General features: G+C 37.1%; 1 protein-coding gene across 2 annotated transcripts in view; it reads left to right on the top strand.

Annotated features, from left to right (window-relative positions):
* Positions 1-481: 481 nt before the first annotated feature.
* The window catches only part of LOC147759960 (von Willebrand factor D and EGF domain-containing protein-like), a 91,636-nt gene continuing 70,253 nt past the window's right edge, over positions 482-21,864 (top strand). The window contains exons 1-14 of one of the 2 annotated variants that reach the window (XR_015331196.1): positions 482-715; positions 1,203-1,649; positions 4,153-4,221; positions 6,451-6,686; positions 6,877-6,972; positions 12,516-12,902; positions 13,204-13,277; positions 13,643-13,712; positions 18,038-18,283; positions 18,779-18,939; positions 19,737-20,214; positions 20,491-20,922; positions 21,131-21,397; positions 21,678-21,795. Coding sequence is in view for 1 of the 2 variants with exons in the window: in XM_086996125.1 (XP_086852251.1) it covers positions 697-715; positions 1,203-1,649; positions 4,153-4,221; positions 6,451-6,686; positions 6,877-6,972; positions 12,516-12,902; positions 13,204-13,277; positions 13,643-13,712; positions 18,038-18,283; positions 18,779-18,939; positions 19,737-20,214; positions 20,491-20,922; positions 21,131-21,397; positions 21,678-21,795 (3,100 nt within the window). In the remaining variant the exon portion in view is untranslated. The remainder of the gene's footprint in view (positions 716-1,202; positions 1,650-4,152; positions 4,222-6,450; positions 6,687-6,876; positions 6,973-12,515; positions 12,903-13,203; positions 13,278-13,642; positions 13,713-18,037; positions 18,284-18,778; positions 18,940-19,736; positions 20,215-20,490; positions 20,923-21,130; positions 21,398-21,677; positions 21,796-21,864) is intronic. The other variant, XM_086996125.1, reaches the window with a different exon arrangement.

Genomic DNA, 21,864 nt, shown 5'->3' with positions numbered 1-21,864 from the left:
AGAACGCCTTGATAAGACCTAATGATATTTGTCAGTCAGAGAAATTCTTTAATAGTTCTTTATAGATCGAAAAACGAATGCAGTGACCGTACCGCATTATTCACAAATAAGCCTCATGCTTACAAGCCATGTCAGGTGAATAGTTCGCTGAACTTTTTAAAATCTGTGACATGTTATCATCACGTTTTCCTCTATATAGTTGTCGTTCAGGTCAAAGCTTACGCCTGAAAAGGGTAGTTGGGGTGCCACATATTATAATTCAATATTTAACTTCCTGTCTGTTATGTCCATACGTTGATAAAAATGATATATTTAACCAATAAGCAAGATTATGAAGAAGATACACCAGGCGCACTATCGTCCAATGTCAACGACTGAGTGCCTTTATCAAATTTTGTACACTGGTTGCTATGCAAAACCATACACATTTGACAAAGTTATTTGCCTTGTGTGCAATCCGTCATATGGATGTTGATATCTTTGACATTACCGATATCTGAAGGGTAGAAGGTCAAGGAAAAACCAAATTGTATGGTTCAATGAGGTGGGAACGAAATTTTAGAAAACTGCCTACTATATCTAGAGTGGCTGCTTTTAACTGCTGCCGTTTTAGTAAACGAGCAACATTTCTTCATAGGTTGACATTGGTCAAGTAATCACTGCACCTAAATGTACTGAAGTGTCATCGATCCTACAATGTGGCTCCTAATAATCGGTAAGTTATTGGAATACAATACATGTATTAGTAACTACCGGGCAGTCGTTTGATATTTAAGTTGCCCATTTTTTATTACACTGCTTTTTATATACTTTCCTTAAAACTTTACCTTTATGACCAAGAAGATTCGTTCTTGTCATAAAGGTAGTGTTTTAAGGAAAGTATGACAAGAACGAATCTTCTTGGTCAGTTAAACTCAATAAAATGGATTTTGATAATACTGTCCGTTAGTTTCTAGTTCTAACCGTGAATTGATGGAATGAAATAAATTGACATCTCTTGGCATCCAATGCTTAGTACACAATCTCAACTTTCGATATATTGTTGCTTATATTGCAAAACTGTTAATCAAAAGTTTATTTATTTATATCCCAACAAGCTTGCCTTCATTGTTTTCACTCTTCATCCTTTTACGTATTGTCTGAATTTAAAAGACGTATTTTACATTACCAACTTTCATTCCTGAGATAATTTTCTTTCTTAGGGAGTTTAAGCATTTTGGCAGTGCAGATGTACCCGTGCCAAGCTGGTTACGATCCTTGCTTTATATACCAACCACGATCTGACCCACGAAGAAACCAGAACAGTACATTGAAACCTTCAGAACCTGCATTATGTGACCACAGCCTAAGTACAGGATGGTATCGGTTTCTTGGAGGATCCGGTCATCAGCTGTCGGACTCTGCCCGCAAACCCCTGTCCGGGGATTGTACAACAGATATGCCGATCTTCCTGAAGGACCTGCATCCTAACCTGGCATGTAATGAAGAAGTGACAAAGGAAGCGTGCTTCATTTATGGAACACAACAGATATGTAAACCAGTTTTCAACTTGGAGGTTGGCATAAAGAGATGCTGCATTGGATCAAGCAAATTCTACATTTACCGTCTCCCACCACCTCCGACCTGCGACATGGCATACTGCACTACAGGTAAGGTCAGACATACTTGTTATGATCGATAAAAGAAGTATGTTGTACCTGTGTGAGTTCGAATACTTGTTCGGACGGTCTTATTTCATACTTTTCTCTGATACGTTTTCAATACAAAAATTGTACATTTTTTAAAATGTAAAAACCTAGGTGACATTTTCCACAGGAGGTGTGCGATGAAATCGTACACGATTATTGCCCGTACGTTTTTTTTTATGTATAGACACAGATGTGTCTGTACATATACTGTAGCTCTCACCGTGCACTTTCACCGATAACACGATAAGTTAAAAACCGTTTTACCTTTTGGCTTGAAACTTACAGAGCTGATGAATATTCATAATACGCAGGTCAAGATCGAAAATCAGCATGATCGGACCATTTTTAAAAGTTACGCCGTTTTTTCACTTTTTTCAGCATATGTGCAACACTGATAACACATTTCAAGGAAAACCGATCAGCCTATTGTTTTGCAACTCACAGGATGAACAATCTAACTAATATACAATCATGTTTGAAGATAAGCTTGATCAGTTCAGTTCTGGCGATTATAAGTGGGTTTTCTTCAGATTTAATTCTTAGGTATGTCAATAATCTTATTATTGAACTAATTACATATGTGAAAGTGTTCTTTTGATATTTTCTGCATCCTAACAATATTGTTACTTGATAACACAAAAAATGGTAAACCTGCTATTCAGGCCTACCCAACTACCAGGCTCGGCACCGAATGATCCTGAATTCACCGGTAGATCAGACCACACTACCCGTTATAAGGTGTGTGTCAGATCGCATTACACAGTATAATACCCTGAACAAATTTTGAGTGGTGATGCAATGCTTTTCAACCCCGCTGAGAATCACATCGCGTACAAGGCAAGAGCGGTGTCGCGTCCGATACTGTGTAATGCGATCTGACACAAGTCCCTCTTGCGAAATTTGGACTTCGCAGACAGCCCGTATGCACGTAAGGAGGCTGTTGGACATGTCCAAGAGATTCTACTAATAATTTGCTAACAGCAAGGCCGCAAACGTAACTTGCTTCACTTGCTAGGGGTTAGTAAGTGAGACCTTTGTGGTCAAAGACGCACGTCGCAAGCAATGAAGGAGCAAGTGCTCTTTGCGTGTGGATTACGGCGCATGCCTTCACAACTAACGATCAAAGTCTAAAGCACCGCGGAAATGCGTCGGACGTGTGTCACCCCTACGCCAGTATAGTTTTGGAGTATAAAAGGTGTAATCACGCCGCACGCTCGTGTCTTTACAATGAACGTCGAATGTGTAACGTGTACAACAATTTTCAAATTTTCAAAAGTTTGCTCAATTAAGTTTCTAATATTCCTCCAAAAGGCAAGAGAAAGAAGCTTAGATTGCGGGGGAAAAGGGAGGAGGAAGAAGAAAGAAAGGGACAACAGGAAGCAAAACTGACGTACGCCGTCAGTACGTCATCACAAACGTGTGAGTCATGTGTGAAGCAAAACTGACTTAAAAGGGCACTACTTTCGCCGTACGTTGCATTTCCTTCGTAAGTGGTGAGTTCGTGCCACGTACGCGGGTAGCAAGAGAAATTAAAGAAATGAGTACAATTTCCACGGCCATCGCACCTTGCAATTAGCGTCCCTCCTTGAAAGGACATCTCATGTGGCCCCTGTGACTCGCAAGGCAGACTTTCCTCTACCTCTACGCACTCCACAGAGGGGACGTACGATCCTAAAATTCGTGCGTCCGGTTGTGACCGAGGCTATAGTGCGCCGCCCGTGGCAAATGTAATATTTAATTTTATTAATTCTGACAGCTCCGTATAGCAGGATCGCCTTGTGTTATTGCGCGATAACCGCAAGTCCACCGTTCAATGCCCGTACAATGTCCGTGCAATGCCTGGTGCAATTTCCGTGCAGGGATATAATAGCGCAATGCCATCTCGATATTGTAAATGTCTATGGGGCTAACGATTTTAAAAAATGTCAAAAGTTACATCTTGACAAAATTGTAGAGACTGCGGATGCCGTACGATTCCGCGCGATTTCGCACGGCCACCGTCTACCCCCGCTCAGACACCGCACGAAAATAGAATTATGGGCAGTATACTTGCACCGTTCGGGCATCACATTCCAAATGTAATCTAGGCTTTAAATTTTCCTTACCAGAGCAATATCAAAATAATAAATTTCCATTGATTTCTAATAAGTTAATTTTGGTAATACAGAATAGGGATACCTACATGTACAGATAAGCGTATGGCAACTTTCTTCGTTTTAATGCTGTATGACTTTGCTGCCAAATAAAATAAAAATTCTAGTGAATTTGATTGACCTTGAAATGCATGTGAATCAACGAAAAACTGGGCAAGCAATTAAGGGACTATAGCTGTCATATTGGTATAATAGAAAATGCACGCCATGTGTAGTGTATGAGTTAATTATTTATCCTAGTGAATCAAACGGTAATTTGCTTTTATCTATCTATATCATTTAATATTTTGTACATCATTATGATTTTGTAGGCCAACCTCGTTTAAAGTGTCCAAATGGATACCTGCCATATCAGCTTAACGGAGTGCAAAAGTGCAAGCGTAAGTAGGCAACTTTATTTTCTAGCAGCGGATGTAAAAAACTAAATATCTAGTACTTATGTAAATTATGTATATAAGAAGATAAAGTGCATTTAGCTCTTTAAAAAGTATTTATTAAAATCGAAATAAACGTTTGTTTTCCTTGTAGAGTTGCAGAATCAGTGATGTCCAGTGTATTTTTTTTGGGGGGATGTAAGGTTTGGATCCAAAATTGCAACTAGTTTGCGTTGTATATTAATGCGAAACACCACACTCACTGCACACCCTCCTCCTAGGTTATTATATTTGAAACTACGTGACGTCTTTGGAAAAAAGCTGAATAGTAGCTTTCAGTTTCTTCATTGTATACCGACTGTATAAGCAAGAGCTTATTTTTGAAAATTACCTAAGGGTGGTCGATAAGACTCACCATAAAAAAGCTCTTTCTAAATTTCGATGTTCAAATCACTCACTCATGATTGAAAAGGGAAGACACCTTGGATTAAACTGAAATAGGCGACTGTGTAGGTGCTGTGATGTAAATGTAGTTGAAACAGAAAAACACTTTCTTCTGGAATGCCCGTTTTACAACGATTTCAGAGAAAAATGGTTACCAAACATACGGAGTAGAAAAAAATGTGCCAGACTACCGTTGATGCTGCACTTATTCGCAGAGTAGCTGCTTTTCTAGTTCACGCGGAGAATAAGAGAAACATATTATTTGACAGGTTTAAAGAATTAAAACAAGAGTGCATTGCAAAAGAGTTAAATGTATTAACCCTGATGTTAAAATATTGCTTAATGATATAATTGTGTGTATGATGTACTGTTGTTTGTCTCATTATATATTAATTGTTGGCTTATGTTTCTGTTATGCCTTTGCACCATGTTCTTATTTTGTATTACTAGCAGTGATGAGATGTTTGTTACACTTGTATAATAATTTTGTTTTTGTCATACTACATGTGGTTATCTTAGTATCAATTATAAAATGTAATATGGGCCGGTGACCTAAATTACTGGTATAAATTATTATTATTATTATTCTTTGCGCCGATTTTGCAAATTTACGGTACATCCCGCACGAAAACGCAGTAGATACTCCAGCGTAGTAGACTACTGCAATCATACTGCAAACATGCCTCAAATCTGCTTCGATTTGGGACCTAATTAGCATATTTGAAAGATGCTTCTATAGATCAAACTGCTAATCTACTGCATTAATGCTCCTCTCTGTACCAAGAAGTTATATATAACTTCTTGTCTGTACAGACCTACGTACTTTTTGGAGTAGAATTGCAGTAGGCTATACTGCATTTCTACTGCAAATATGCTCCAAACCACTACTGCGTTAATGCTTCTTAGCTACTTCGATACTACTGCATCAGTCCTATATTTTAGGTCGCATATAATATACACTTAGGGAAAAAGATACCAGTATATCATTCAACCTCCCGTCTTTTTATACCAATGTTTCGATATATCTTATGAAGTTTCAGTTAAAGTGCAAAAGGGTTAAATAAATGCAACTTTAGTCTGAAGAAATCTGGAGTCTCATTAAAATACTACCCATGTGGTTTGAATGACCCCACCCCATCTACATGTTTATGTGAGAATTTCTCAGGATTGTCCACAGTATACCAGTATTAGTAAATTTAAGTTTAAAAATATCAAAATAAAACCAAGAAAGCATGTTGCAAGTGTTCTGACATACATATACGGAATACATCATGAAAAAAAAACATCTTAAAGAATATTTGGGAGAAGTCGGAAACATTTTTAGATGTCAAGATTCTGGTCTAGTTGCATTTAATGTTTTAAATACGAAATGTGTACTGATTGCTGTCTTAAATGATAGCATTATTTAGAGATGCGGTGGTCATTTTCAATCTGCAAAGATACAGTGCACATGTATTAGTATCAAAAGGTACATATAGGGGAAAGGGGCACAATTTACTTGTTTTTAAACATATGATTTTTGCGAAGTTAATCAACCAGGAAATTAAATACAGTGCCCAAATACATTAAGATATGTGTATATTTCTGCTCGCTATTTTGCTCTTAATTTTGATTGTTTTTAAAAACATTAAAATGTCAAAAGAAGTGTTTTGACGGTGTGCATTTTCAAACGTTGCACGTGAAATTGGTAAACTGTTCTACATGTAACGGCAGAACTGTTTGTTTTCCTAATTGGTATTTGGCAAAGGAATGCAATATGTATAATTTCATACATTTTTATTTTGCTGTAAGCTCGGTATCCTGAAATGCTAAAAGATCCACAAGTTTCCAGTATAAAGGTGGAGCAACAGGAAATATTAATTTACTGCGAGATATCAGTTGATGAAACAACCGACCCAGAGTCTGCAGTGTTCTTCGTACAATTCATGTTGGATGGTGTCGTCATACAGAATGCAACGGCCGACCATACAAATAAATTTAGAGCTAAATTTGATATCTGGACTCTCCAATATAACCTTGGAAAACATGTAAGTTTACCGAAAAGCTCTACCCAATACACGATATGAATACAAAAATTGTCAAACTGTGTCTACCGAGACAAAAGAAAGCTATGTCATATGTATACACAAGGTAATATAATGTATCCACATTACGAATATTTACCTGATGTGCGTGCAAACGAATGCGTATAGTGACCCTATCATCTTATTTTTCCAGATTTCATGCCGCGCAAAGGGCTGGTGGAGGGAATACAAAGCCTCTGGGATGCATGATTTTCGACAAAGTTCAAACAGCGTCTTTGCAGGAGTAAAGGTGACAAATAAATCAATAAACAATAAACTTAAGCATTTTCTGTCTAAAATGAGTACCTCAATGATTAACATTTGTATTTCAAAAATGTTGTTATTTCACCGACTGACACCTTTCAAAGGGAGAGAATCGATACTCTGTTAGGCAAACAAACTCTTGTAGTCTAGATGACTGGTGCAAAAATTGCTCAAAATGTGGAAAAAGCATGAAACTTGGCACAAATGTTCTTTGGACTATGCTGATCATTTTCAAGGGCAGTGCCCAAAATTTCAAAGCGTTGCCTAGCAACTGTTGCTAAGGAAGTGATTTACCTTAGTAACAAACTAATTGGACCTTTCTTGTTCAGTTTAAATGATTTAAAAAGGCTTTTAATAATGTTTCAAACCATCAGAACTATCACTATACTATTTTAAGACATGAAAAACCCAAGTAAACCATTGCAACAGTTGCTAGGCAGCATATTACCCTAGCAACAAGTATTTAACATTATATATTTAATAATATATATTTAATAATATATATGCAGATATCTCTGTAGCATTTTACATACCCTCCAGTCCCTTCCCATCTTTCTGTTCACATTCTACATATACTAACATGTTTCTTAATTATTAAGATAGGTACATAAATAGTGTATGCTTGCACAAACCCAAATACAAATATCTCCGGAGATCTATCAATGACCACACCTAAATTATCTTTAGCGGGGCAAATGATGCACATCCAAACATTTTTTTACATGTGGACAATCCCAAAAAACGTACAGAAATATTCCCTAGCAGTATTGCAAAATTCTCAAATTCATAAGATAAGCATAAGTATTGAATATTCTATGATTTATTCTGAATTGGAGCAACTTCATTTTCTTGTGATCCGTTTCTTAAATGTTAGTTCCCAATTATCAGTACTCAAGTTTTTTTTTTAATATGTCTGCCATTCACCTACACCTTTATGTGGTGATATTATATGACTTTGGAATAGTTTTTGCGAAAAAATATCTGGATGGTTTGGTAACTTGTTTAATTGAGTCAATTATTTCTTGGAATGCTATGAGTAATTTCCTTCCATGGGAAGAGATAGCCATTCAGATGGTAAGCTCTTTAGGATGCTGAATTAGCCCAGAAAGTTAGTATTAAGGTTGATTTTTTGTTGATTTCCTCTAGACAGAGGGGGTTTCAAATGTCATTTATAATATCATTGATGTAAAAAAAGAAACATTTTTACACCATCTTTTATGGAAAATAGTTTTTCAATTTCTTTCAATTTTTGAGTTTTGACATAATGGTTGTGATAGGATTTCATCTGGGGTTAAATTGAAATCTTCCTGAATTTCACTCAAAGAACCAATAATCTTTGCCAAAAGGGATAAGAAGTTGCTTTTAGTATTTTTAACCCACGTTTTGTTACTACCGATTCTTAGCATTTCGCCGAGAAAAACGCTCTCCACTTACTCTTATTTTCTTCATAAAGAAGTCTTTTAAGCCATGTAAAGTTTAGGGCCTTAGTAAAATTTTCATTTGCGGTACCTTTTACCGTCCATTTTTGTAATCAGACGCCATCCTTGCTCATTTTATTTTGTATCTTTTTCCATTCCTGATAAAGTTAAATATGATATGCATATTTTTAAGTATTGAGGGAGGGGGGCTGGTAGGAGAGTTTATACATGCACTACGTAAGATGAGAAATACTAAAGGTTGAACCACGGTTGACTTTCCTATTATTGAAAGGTTTCTCAGAGACCAGCTTTCCAAGATATTTTTCATTTTGTTCAATATTTTCTAAAAAGTTTTTTCAAATTGTACTTTGTCAGTTTCTATTCTCTACCAAGTAACTCAAATACACCTGCATGGTTCTATTTTAATTCTTTTTGTTAATCAATGAAGTTCAAAAGTTTCTGTTCACACCCAAAGGCCGTTAGATGCCATATCTTACTTCCACCAAGGCTGCTCTACAACAATATAAGAGTATTCTTGCGAGATGAACATATCTGAATCAGCACTACAATGCCATGTCATCAGATACCATGTGCTCACTCTGGTTGGACTTGTGCGGAACAGTGGACCCTTGTGGACACATTTGCCAGAAGCTGTTGACCTGCCCAGAGTTGCTCCAGTATGCATGTAGGTGCAGATGTAGAGGCTGACAATTGCAAGGGCAAAATGCACTTTATATTGCACATACAAGGGAGAATCTAACGCCTTAACTATTGCAAAGTTTTATAAAGAGTCGTAAGGTGATAAAAGCATGGAAATTGCTGGTTACTAACTTCGAACATGCTGCCTTAAGTATCTGCACTGGCAATGTATTTGATCGGATGTGTGTAAACACACAATTGTTTCAACTTACTGGATTAAAAGTATGAACATCTTGCTCAAAAGTGTAGTTCTTAGCTAGTATTATAGATTTGCCTTACTTAATAGACTAACGCAACTTTAAATGCTTGTTGCTAGGGTAATATGCTGCCTAGCAATCGTGGCTAAGGTTAATTTGGGTTTTAATTGCCTTTAAATAGTCTAGTGATAGTTGTGATGCCCTGAAACATAGTTATTAGCATTTCTAAACCATTTAAACTGGACAAGAAAGGTCTAATTAGCTTGTTACTAAGGAAATTCACTTCCATAGCAACGGTTGCTAAGCAACGCTTTGAAATTTTGGGCACTGCCCTTGAAAATGATCAGCATAGACCAAAGAACATTTGTGCCAAGTTTCATGCTTTTTCCACATTTTGAGCAATTTGGCCAAAATATAGCACCAGTCATCCAGACTAGTCTAGATGACTGGTGCAAAAATTGCTCAAAATGTGGAAAAAGCATGAAACTTGGCACAAATGTTCTTTGGACTATGCTGATCATTTTCAAGGGCAGTGCCCAAAATTTCAAAGCGTTGCCTAGCAACTGTTGCTAAGGAAGTGATTTACCTTAGTAACAAACTAATTGGACCTTTCTTGTTCAGTTTAAATGATTTAAAAAGGCTTTTAATAATGTTTCAAACCATCAGAACTATCACTATACTATTTTAAGACATGAAAAACCCAAGTAAACCATTGCAACAGTTGCTAGGCAGCATATTACCCTAGCAACAAGTATTTAACATTATATATTTAATAATATATATTTAATAATATATATGCAGATATCTCTGTAGCATTTTACATACCCTCCAGTCCCTTCCCATCTTTCTGTTCACATTCTACATATACTAACATGTTTCTTAATTATTAAGATAGGTACATAAATAGTGTATGCTTGCACAAACCCAAATACAAATATCTCCGGAGATCTATCAATGACCACACCTAAATTATCTTTAGCGGGGCAAATGATGCACATCCAAACATTTTTTTACATGTGGACAATCCCAAAAAACGTACAGAAATATTCCCTAGCAGTATTGCAAAATTCTCAAATTCATAAGATAAGCATAAGTATTGAATATTCTATGATTTATTCTGAATTGGAGCAACTTCATTTTCTTGTGATCCGTTTCTTAAATGTTAGTTCCCAATTATCAGTACTCAAGTTTTTTTTTTAATATGTCTGCCATTCACCTACACCTTTATGTGGTGATATTATATGACTTTGGAATAGTTTTTGCGAAAAAATATCTGGATGGTTTGGTAACTTGTTTAATTGAGTCAATTATTTCTTGGAATGCTATGAGTAATTTCCTTCCATGGGAAGAGATAGCCATTCAGATGGTAAGCTCTTTAGGATGCTGAATTAGCCCAGAAAGTTAGTATTAAGGTTGATTTTTTGTTGATTTCCTCTAGACAGAGGGGGTTTCAAATGTCATTTATAATATCATTGATGTAAAAAAAGAAACATTTTTACACCATCTTTTATGGAAAATAGTTTTTCAATTTCTTTCAATTTTTGAGTTTTGACATAATGGTTGTGATAGGATTTCATCTGGGGTTAAATTGAAATCTTCCTGAATTTCACTCAAAGAACCAATAATCTTTGCCAAAAGGGATAAGAAGTTGCTTTTAGTATTTTTAACCCACGTTTTGTTACTACCGATTCTTAGCATTTCGCCGAGAAAAACGCTCTCCACTTACTCTTATTTTCTTCATAAAGAAGTCTTTTAAGCCATGTAAAGTTTAGGGCCTTAGTAAAATTTTCATTTGCGGTACCTTTTACCGTCCATTTTTGTAATCAGACGCCATCCTTGCTCATTTTATTTTGTATCTTTTTCCATTCCTGATAAAGTTAAATATGATATGCATATTTTTAAGTATTGAGGGAGGGGGGCTGGTAGGAGAGTTTATACATGCACTACGTAAGATGAGAAATACTAAAGGTTGAACCACGGTTGACTTTCCTATTATTGAAAGGTTTCTCAGAGACCAGCTTTCCAAGATATTTTTCATTTTGTTCAATATTTTCTAAAAAGTTTTTTCAAATTGTACTTTGTCAGTTTCTATTCTCTACCAAGTAACTCAAATACACCTGCATGGTTCTATTTTAATTCTTTTTGTTAATCAATGAAGTTCAAAAGTTTCTGTTCACACCCAAAGGCCGTTAGATGCCATATCTTACTTCCACCAAGGCTGCTCTACAACAATATAAGAGTATTCTTGCGAGATGAACATATCTGAATCAGCACTACAATGCCATGTCATCAGATACCATGTGCTCACTCTGGTTGGACTTGTGCGGAACAGTGGACCCTTGTGGACACATTTGCCAGAAGCTGTTGACCTGCCCAGAGTTGCTCCAGTATGCATGTAGGTGCAGATGTAGAGGCTGACAATTGCAAGGGCAAAATGCACTTTATATTGCACATACAAGGGAGAATCTAACGCCTTAACTATTGCAAAGTTTTATAAAGAGTCGTAAGGTGATAAAAGCATGGAAATTGCTGGTTACTAACTTCGAACATGCTGCCTTAAGTATCTGCACTGGCAATGTATTTGATCGGATGTGTGTAAACACACAATTGTTTCAACTTACTGGATTAAAAGTATGAACATCTTGCTCAAAAGTGTAGTTCTTAGCTAGTATTATAGATTTGCCTTACTTAATAGACTAACGCAACTTTAAATGCTTGTTGCTAGGGTAATATGCTGCCTAGCAATCGTGGCTAAGGTTAATTTGGGTTTTAATTGCCTTTAAATAGTCTAGTGATAGTTGTGATGCCCTGAAACATAGTTATTAGCATTTCTAAACCATTTAAACTGGACAAGAAAGGTCTAATTAGCTTGTTACTAAGGAAATTCACTTCCATAGCAACGGTTGCTAAGCAACGCTTTGAAATTTTGGGCACTGCCCTTGAAAATGATCAGCATAGACCAAAGAACATTTGTGCCAAGTTTCATGCTTTTTCCACATTTTGAGCAATTTGGCCAAAATATAGCACCAGTCATCCAGACTATTGGTTCAAATACCTTAATCATTTAAATTTGAAAGGTTGGTTGGAATTGCATGTTGACTTCTTGCTATATGTGGTACTCTACATGAATGCATTTATTCAATTGTTGTGGCTAGGTCAGCAGTAGTGCTGTGAAATATGTTTTCTAAAGTAAACTGATTTCTTAACATTTACAGGTCGTGGAATATGAAAGCCAGAAGGAAGTCAGCACCATTCTCTTATACAGAGGAAACCAACGGCCATTGAAACTACAGCTGCTGTCAACCCTCCCGATAACAAAATCTAGTCACATCGGTTTTCGCCAAGTTCAGTTTATATATGAAATAAATGATGACAGTATAGGAATAAGCGATTGTTCTGTCACGTTCTTGCTGAATGAAACAGCAGTGCAATTACCAATAAAATCTAAGAGTTTTGAAATAAGTACCGTGTTTACTGGAAATAATTGGAGAGGGAATTGGCCAGTTCGATACTTATCATTTCGTAGGCTGTTTTATAAAGATCCTCCTTTTATACTCGGAAGGAAAAGCATCTGGGACGGCTACAAGATACCCGAAATCCCGGTAGGTGTTAAGTCATTTTGTTCATGATAACATGAAGTTTAAAACACCTGTTTCACATGATGGTAATTAATGTGATGTATACACCTATTCGCTTCGTTTACTAATTTTTCCTTCATTTGTGCTTGCTACGTACAAGACTAAATGAGATCGTCATGCACCTTTTACATGTACAGATTATGTCCTTCGTATCTCTCTACAGAGACCAATAATTGGTGGATTTTTTTCACTTTGTTTAAATATAATTTCGACGTTGTGGGCGTTCGTTTAATATTCAAGCTAAACATTCTATTTGGTTCTACAGATTCGCGTAAAGGAAGGATTTATAGGGCAGTGCTCGTCAAACAATGACCCTCACATTTACACATTCGATGGGTTGTAAGTAGATATTATACAGGCAGAATAACACTAGTTTCTAAAGTTTGTTAATGTCGGCTTCAAGTAAAGTGCATTAGTTTTTTTCTATTTGTACTTATCTATTAATATATCTTTAGTTTAAACAAAAACCAATATCAATCGTTTAAAATATAAGCAAAAATATAATTTCAAATTATGAAGTAAAGTATATTATTATTATTATTATTATTATTATTATGAATGATGTGTGTCTGTAAGTTTAAGGTCTGAATATTTTATATTTATTATATGGAATTTAAAAAGATCACATGCTTAACATGGGGTGTAGATACAACGCATATATATGTGCTGTTCAATTTTCTTACTTTTCTTACACATATATATAGCACTTATGACATTATGGATGTGGGAGAGTTTGTCTTGACCAGTCTGAAAACGGATAGTCTGCTGTTTGAGGTAAGATTCTTTCTGTTCAATGCACCCATCCCTATTCACTGTGAGTAATCACATTACCCCTATTCTCTAACAACTTCACTGGCTACATAAAAGCATGTTTCAGTCAGTGATTAAGTAACATTTTACTTTCTACATAATTTGCTTTACTCAACTTTTCCGTTTTAATTAATTTTACTGGCCTTTTTATTATTACACACACTGGACAATAGAAGTGTCAACCCTACTGAACCAATACTATGGGGGAGATAAATGACTGTGGAATGATATGCTCCTGGTATCATTTTATTAACATCAAATTTCACAAAAAAATCACAAAATGAGAACAAAATATACATTCTACCAAAATATGCAGTTTCAAGTCCAAAATTAGTACTTAGTGGCATAGCCACGTGACCTAATAATAGGTGCCAGTCTACGAGGCAAGGAGTCATATAATTGATTGATGCGTTCAGGGCTTATGCTGGCCCAAGCATGAAACACTGAATATAACATAGTTTCTCTGCTGGTTAGACGGGTATTTGTCAAAAGTTTTGACATATTATTCCACACATTTTCTATTATGTTTGTATCCGGACTCTGGGCAGGCCACATCACCCTGCGAATGTCCTGTTGGTCAAACCAATCTTCAACTGCTCTGGGCCTGTGACAAGGAGCATTGTCATCCTGGTGAACAAATGGATAATTCCTGTCACCAAACATGTTAGTAATAGATGGTAGCAAGCCTGACTCCAAAACATAGATATATTTCTAGTGATTCATGTTTCCATCAACCACTATCAATTCGCCCACGCCATGAATGCTGATGCAGCCCAAACCATGATGAATGTGCTGCTCCGGGTTCGAAAATTCAGTGCATGTGGTTCAAATGCTTTTCCAGCAGTATGCCAGCATCGTACCCGTCTGTCATCAGAGGTCAGACCAAAGCGACACTCATCAGAAAAAAGATATATAGGACCAATTGTCATGGACTGTCCAGTTCCAGGTCCTGTTCACCCCAGTTCACTCTACGTTGCCTGTTTCGTAACGATATAAGAGGTTTCAGTCTTGCTACCCTGCTGTACACTCTATGAGCATGTAACCGACGCCTAGCAATTTTCACAGACACATTCTTGTGTTGTCAACTGACAAGCAGTGTCGAACTTTGACAACCTGGACATCAAAATCAGTCGTCGGTCTTCACGGCCAGTAGTTTTTCTTGGACGACCCATCAGAGGCAATTTGTCTCTTGATCCAGTGTTTCTATACCGAGACCAGACCCTCTGCACGGTTCTGACTAAACAATTCAATTGTGTCGATATTCTGACATTGCTTATATTCCGCCTCTTCAGGTTAATAACTTGTACCTATAACCGTTAGATAATTGCCTGTATCTTGCCATATTGGAGGAAGACAGGAATAACATTTGCTGTACATGTACAAGACCAACAATACAACTCCATGGTATAGCGGTTTTATACTCATTAGTCACATTATAAGTAGACCAGGCATTATAACTACCCAAGATCTGCCTACTTATATTACTCTGAGTTAGGGGGTGACACTTCTTTTGCCCAGTGTGTGTATTTTTTATTTGTATTGTTAAGTCTACTGAATCCATTTGGATTTTAGACTCAAAATAAATATTAATATTATTATTATTATTATTATTATTATTATTATTAGCCTTTGTAACATTAGGAAGAATACATACAATTTTGGAATAGGTCTTTAGGAGGCTCTGGATGAAATCGTTTCCCAGTTTTGTGTATTATGCTTCTCTGTACATACAGTATTTGTTGTATTTGTTATGGCATCAGTTGGCTTTGTGGTTATGTGTAAGTCCAGCTTCTTACCAGCCATAAACTCTTCTTCCATCTGTTTTTCTCTAACTTAAAGTTTCCTGTTTTTTTCTATTTGTTTTACTCTTACCTCAGATTGCCAGCTTTATCAGGTATTTGCCTGCAAATATTTCTGTATTAGTCACGAACAATTCCGTCAACTTCAAAAGCAGGTGTAACTTGCCAGACAGTCCACCATGAAAGAGAGTTCTCTTCCCACATACAGGGTTACCACTTAATATGGAATATTATTTTTTGGCGAGTAAATTTTCTACAAAACATTTAATTTCTCTCTAACTACTTTAAATCCAAAGCGAGGTGTCACTCCATGTGTAGCCAGGTGTATTACCTAATTACCACACAACTCTCGAAACAATTAATGCATGCAGTTGCATTTCCTGTGGTCAGAAATGTGAGGGGTGGTATTTTCGGCAATTTCTGCCCTTGTATAAAAACGCATGGGTTTGGTCAATCTTTAGAGTGTGATTAGAGAAGCAACAAAGGGATCGCTCTGAAACTTGACAGGTACCTTATTGAAGATATGGTTCGACTGCTAAGCAGCGCAGCTTACTATGGGATTCTTGCTCTCATAGAAAATGGCCCGAAACGGACAGCCATTGCCAGGTAATTCAACATTTATCATGAACCGTTTGTGAAGTCCTCCAAAGTATTCATGTTGATTCACCGCATAGATCTTGGTAATAATAGAAGTATATATATTGATGTACCTAGAAAGATCTACTTATAGTTGTTAAATGCAATCCGAGCTTTCGGCCCCTGGGCCTTCTTCGGGGATTATGAACAAAAAGTAAAAAAACAAACTCCTAGGGTACGTGACGTCGGTGATGTGTTGAAGACATGCGATGGCTCAAAAGCGTGCTATACGTAAACAACGTCAAAATTACGTAACAAAGAAAAAAATCAATACTCATTTAAAGAACTATTGTCCCTATTGAACCAATTATTCAAGGTGTCTAGTGTTCTTATAAATTTCTGTTCGGCGATCCGTCTTTGCCTAGTGTCGTTTTCAGTGATGAGGCCAGATATGGATTTTTTAGGGTTGATCGTCGAATCCGTGACCACTGACGTGTACGAGGGGCACAAAACGATGATTGTGTGCGGCCTAAGTTACAAGCAGGGGATGGTAACGTCTCTGTTTGGGGAGCATTTCATATCGGTGCCCAGAACCAGTTGGTTTTTCTAGGAGGCAACCTCATCCAGTATTCCTACAGAGACATTCTACAGCAAACAATGCTTCGCTTGGTAAGAGTTATCTTCAGGAACAACTTTTTGTACCAAGACGACTGCGCAACCCCACATCGAGGCCGCAGAATCACTGTTTTTCTTCCAGACCAATGGGTTCAGCAACTGCCCTGGCCTGCAAACTCCCCAGATATGAACCCGATTGAAAATTTGTGGGCGGATGTAACTCACAGAATTAATAGCTTTGGTCCTCGGCCGGTAAATAGTGATGAACTGCGACAGGCAAATATCACTGCGTGGAATGATATCCCCACCCACACTCTAAAAAACGTGTCACAGGGTATGCCATGTAGGATGAGGGCGCTGCAAGCGGCAGCTGGAGGTCATGCCTGCAATAACTGACTTTTCATGATTTACTGTAGTGAGGTCTTTGTGTAACATATCACTGTCCGGAGGCTATCATTTTCTTTAATATCTTATCTTAAAGTTTATACCGATATCCAACTGTTGATTTGGTTTTCTGGGGGTGTTCCTTTCTTTTGAATAGCATCTTATGTCAGATTTGATATTATTGACCAAAATATCTCACAACAGAAGACTGGATGTTATTATCACTCAGTGACATACTTTTTTAATGACTAAAGCCAAAAAAAAATTAATCAGCACTCAAAAATAACAATGATAATAAAATATTCCATATTAAGTAGCAACCCTGTAGTTCAGCCTCGCCCTATATTTTGACCCACTTAGGTCAGGCTAACCCTAACCATTATAACTAAATGGAGGGCGGACTTTCTGTTATGGACCCTCAGTTTCGTTACACTAACGCAAAATGATAAAAGAGGCAGTACTTGGGTTTCAAATGATAAACCTTTTTCTTGAAAAACCCTTAGGAACAAATAAATAAAATGTAAAAGCACATAGCACTTTACTTCGAGTAATGAATTAGTAATTTTATTTTGATGAAGGTCCTAAATTTTTTAATGAATTCAAAAGTGGTCCCAAAATAGTGAGTGCTATCGGAAGTGGTCTCAAACTTTTTTGCTCATGTATCACAGGCATATTCTCTTCCGCCCCAGCCCCCTCTGAGTTAATAATGACCGGTCCATAGTCTAATGACGTGCGCACAAAGCGTTCTTATTTTTTATACAGTTGCATATAGGTTTTTAATTGGTATATAGTATATAAAAGTGATAAAAGCCTATCTCCGCTTGCAATGCTCACTATGATTATGAAAAAGATTAAAGTTTATAATCCACAAGTTGATGATGACGTTATATTCACCTCATTTATTGTAATATTTAGGTTCGAGTAAGACATTGGAACTGCAGTGCAACAAAATCAAGAGCAATTGCCTGTAACTGCGGTGTTGCTGCTCGCGAAAACAATGACATCTTCATTGTTGACATATGCCACAGTAACTGGTGGGTTCACCGCCATGACAATTACGACGTGTCTCCTCTTATCTGGCATCGGTCTTTGAGTAAGCAAGGGGATGGAAGAGCCAGCGGGGCGTACATGTTTAAGGAACAGGGAGGCAAGGCCTGGAGGGTAATAGAAATTAACATTTCCTACTTGTAAATATCTTGCAATTAAAAAGTTTTGCTCTCATGATTTGTAGATAAATGTATGTCTGCATGAATTAAATAATTTTCTTACTTGATCTTATATAAATATTTGTAAATATCTCGTGATTAAAATGATTCGCCCTCATACTTTGTAAATAAATGTTCGTCTGAATTTAATGTTTTTCTTATTTCATGTTATATAAACATCAATGTTAATTGTACTTCTTATAAAAAAACAAAAATGACTGATATATGTAATTCTACAGTGAAAACCACATGCAGTTTTCATCAACCAACATTAAATGTGCAAATATCAAAAACATTATTTGCAGTGTGTACTCTTCGTAGCCTAATTGTTAAAACTGGTTAAGATCGAAGACAGTTTTGTGAACTTCCAAATAAGTTATTCTGCACATACGATAAACAGTGCTTTTTATTACAGATATGAACCTTACTAAAACATTTGTAACGATTTCAGATAAATTTACCATCTGGTGCCTGGGTAAGAGTGTCTGATGATTCGCGTTACGGGCTGAATGTTAAAGTCAGTGCTCCTCCGTTCTTTAGAGGCAAAAGAATGGAAGGAATATGCGGAGACTTTGATGGTATCCGAGAGACGAATGTTCCCAGTAAACTGAAGTAAGGATTTTAAAGTTACAAAAGAAAAGCGAGCCTGGATTTACAGTAACGCATTATAAGCCACTTCTACTGGTTTATTATACAGGCCTACCAGACGCTGCACCTACGGATCCTGAATAAACCGGTATATCAGACCACATTACCCGTTTTCAAGGTGTGTGTCAGATCGCATTATGGAGTATCATACCTCATCACAAATTTTGTAGGCCTACCTGTCATCCGGGTATCGCTTAGGATCATCACTATCACATCGCGCGCCAGGCAAAATGGGTGAAGTGGCTGATACTCCGTAATGCGATCTGACACACACCTTGAAAACGGGTAATGTGGTCTGATATACCAGTTTATTCAGGATCCATAGGTGCCGCGTCTGGTAGTTGGGTAGGCCTGTTATACGACTAAAACAAAGTCGTCATGCCAAGGCATAAATCAAATTAATCCTTGAAATTAGCTTTCAAACTGCACCTCCTTCAAATGTCTGGTCGTATATTTGTTCTTATTTTGACAATTACACAAAGTTATGGTTTATTCTTTTGTAGATGCTGTGGTCCCAATCTGATTGCAAATGTCACTCTTTTATTAAACTAGTATACGGATTCAAATGTCACTTTATTATTAAACTAGTATACGGATTCAAATGTCACTTTATTATTAAACTAGTATTTATACACTGCATTTCATCTTCACAGTAATTCCAAGAAGTCAGACCATTTCGTAAATAACTCTTGTACATCGCTTTAGGGTCACGTAAAGGTAGAAACGATCCCTCTTTCTGACAATTCTTTTATTATTTTAAGAGTTCCTGGGTTGAACAGACGTACGTATTTTGATTCGAATATTGACCCGGAAGAATTCACTGAGCGCAAATCATTGGACAACAAAAAGTACTGTTCCTGTGAGAATAAGAAAATAGTTTGCAAGTACAACGAAGATGTTAAAAAAGAAAGCGAAGCATCAAAAGCCACCGATATAACAAATTCCATCCCATCCCTTCAAACAAAGAAAAGGCGCAGAAGAGGCGTTCGAAGTGGAATAGATACCACAGATGAAATCATACAGGACATCTCGCGCTATTCCTACCACTTTGACTATAACGAACGTAACGTTGCACCAGCAGTAAAACCGAAATGGCCAACTAAGAGTGGGGAAACGGAGGCAACGGCCACAGAGTTTTGTATCGGAGAGATCAAGAAGTCCCCAGTGTACAACTTATGCACAAATGTTCCAGACTTTGACTTCAGTGAAAGCATTAAACAGTGCGTGGGGGGCATTCAGGTAAGGATCATGATTTAAACATGTCTTATATTGTGAATTCAGATTGTCATTTGCCGACTACCGTTTGTTAAGGTTGAATAGGTTTCACTTAAAAAGTAAAGTAACATAATTGGTAACCAAAGTAAACTGCAATATACCATCAGGGCCCTTTCAGGCTATGAAGCACCCCAATAACATGTGACGTGAGTGTATTTGCTGCTAGTCATTACAAGTAACACCGCTTTGGGGAAATCACTTTGTTTAATTTGGTGACATTTTAAAAATACTTCTTTTCAGTTGACCGACGACAAATCTGTGTCTAGCAGTCTGGCAGTCGAGAACATGGAAGTAGGGTGTCTTATTGAAGCGCGTAGAACCAAACTTCCACCGCCAGTTGCCAGAGCGCCCAATGGAACGGCAAATTCAACGAACCCACCTGGCACTTCTGCTCCAATAAACTTTAGAATGGAGGACATTGAAAAGATAAGTAAACTCGTCTGTCCAAACAAATGCAGCGGTAAAGGAACATGTGAAGATGGTGAATGTAGATGCTATCCTGGATTTACCGCCGTAGATTGCTCTGTCGACGCAAATCGAGCACCGGAAGTGGTGGATATTGATGGGGCCGGCGTATGTGACATTCGTACTCGGAGATGTGAAGCAATGACTTTGCGCGCATCTAACATTGCTGACGGCACCAACGTCTCCTGTAGATTTATAATGCATAAGGTAGGGATAGCCCTTCGTAAAAGGATATATCTTAGTTCAAATTCGGTATGAAAATAATTATTCACCGGAGGCAGTGTTTCGTAGATATGGATAAAATAAAGACTCACACTTTGTTATCTGCAATTAAGACCTCGTAACTTAGAGGTGTTTCCTTAATCAGATCTATTCCTCAAGTTATATAAAACTAATTTAAACTGATAATTCACAGGTGAACCTTACGGCGGGACGACGTATCGATGTGGCGGACACGTACACAACATTCGCAAAATTACTTTCATATGCAGAGATGATCTGTCCGTTACCAAAACAACCCATTGATACACCGCTGGTCGAAACAACAGCTGTGGGAACGCCAGTTCAAAGTTTTGATCTTCAAATTAGCAATGATGGACATAACTTCTCTGTAAACTCCACCAGAGTGACTATTTTTGATTCTCATTGCGTGAACTGTCAGAATCATTCTTGCGTCATTAAGGTATTTTAAAATAATGGTATACATGATTCTTATTCTTCCATAGTAAAGACGGTGATATCATCATAAAGAAACAAAATATATCTTTAAATGTTTCACTTTAGATTTCATGACTCATTAGATGTTGGTTGCGGTATGTATACTACGCAAGGTTAATTTGGTTCAGTACGCTGACGAGATAACGCTCTATGACCTAACACAATTCCAGAAAAATATTACTACATTTTTATGTGCAAATGCAACTGTTTACCTAACATTGAACCATTGGATCCCTTTATTTCAGTCTGACGCCTGCCTGATTAACGGCTATTGTTATGAAGACGGAGAGACGGACCCTGTGAACGAAGCATGCCGTGCATGTGATGTGAGGATAAATAACACCGATTGGACGAAAATGTCAGGTACAAATTTTGTCAATGAAAAAAAATTGTTTAAAATATCAGAATTGATGTTTATGTTATACCATGTTC

Source organism: Lingula anatina, chromosome 9, assembly GCF_051362555.1.
Source record: "Lingula anatina isolate TDL-2025a chromosome 9, LinAna3.0, whole genome shotgun sequence".
Taxonomy (NCBI): domain Eukaryota; kingdom Metazoa; phylum Brachiopoda; class Lingulata; order Lingulida; family Lingulidae; genus Lingula; species Lingula anatina.
This window is presented reverse-complemented; position numbering and strand designations above follow the sequence as displayed.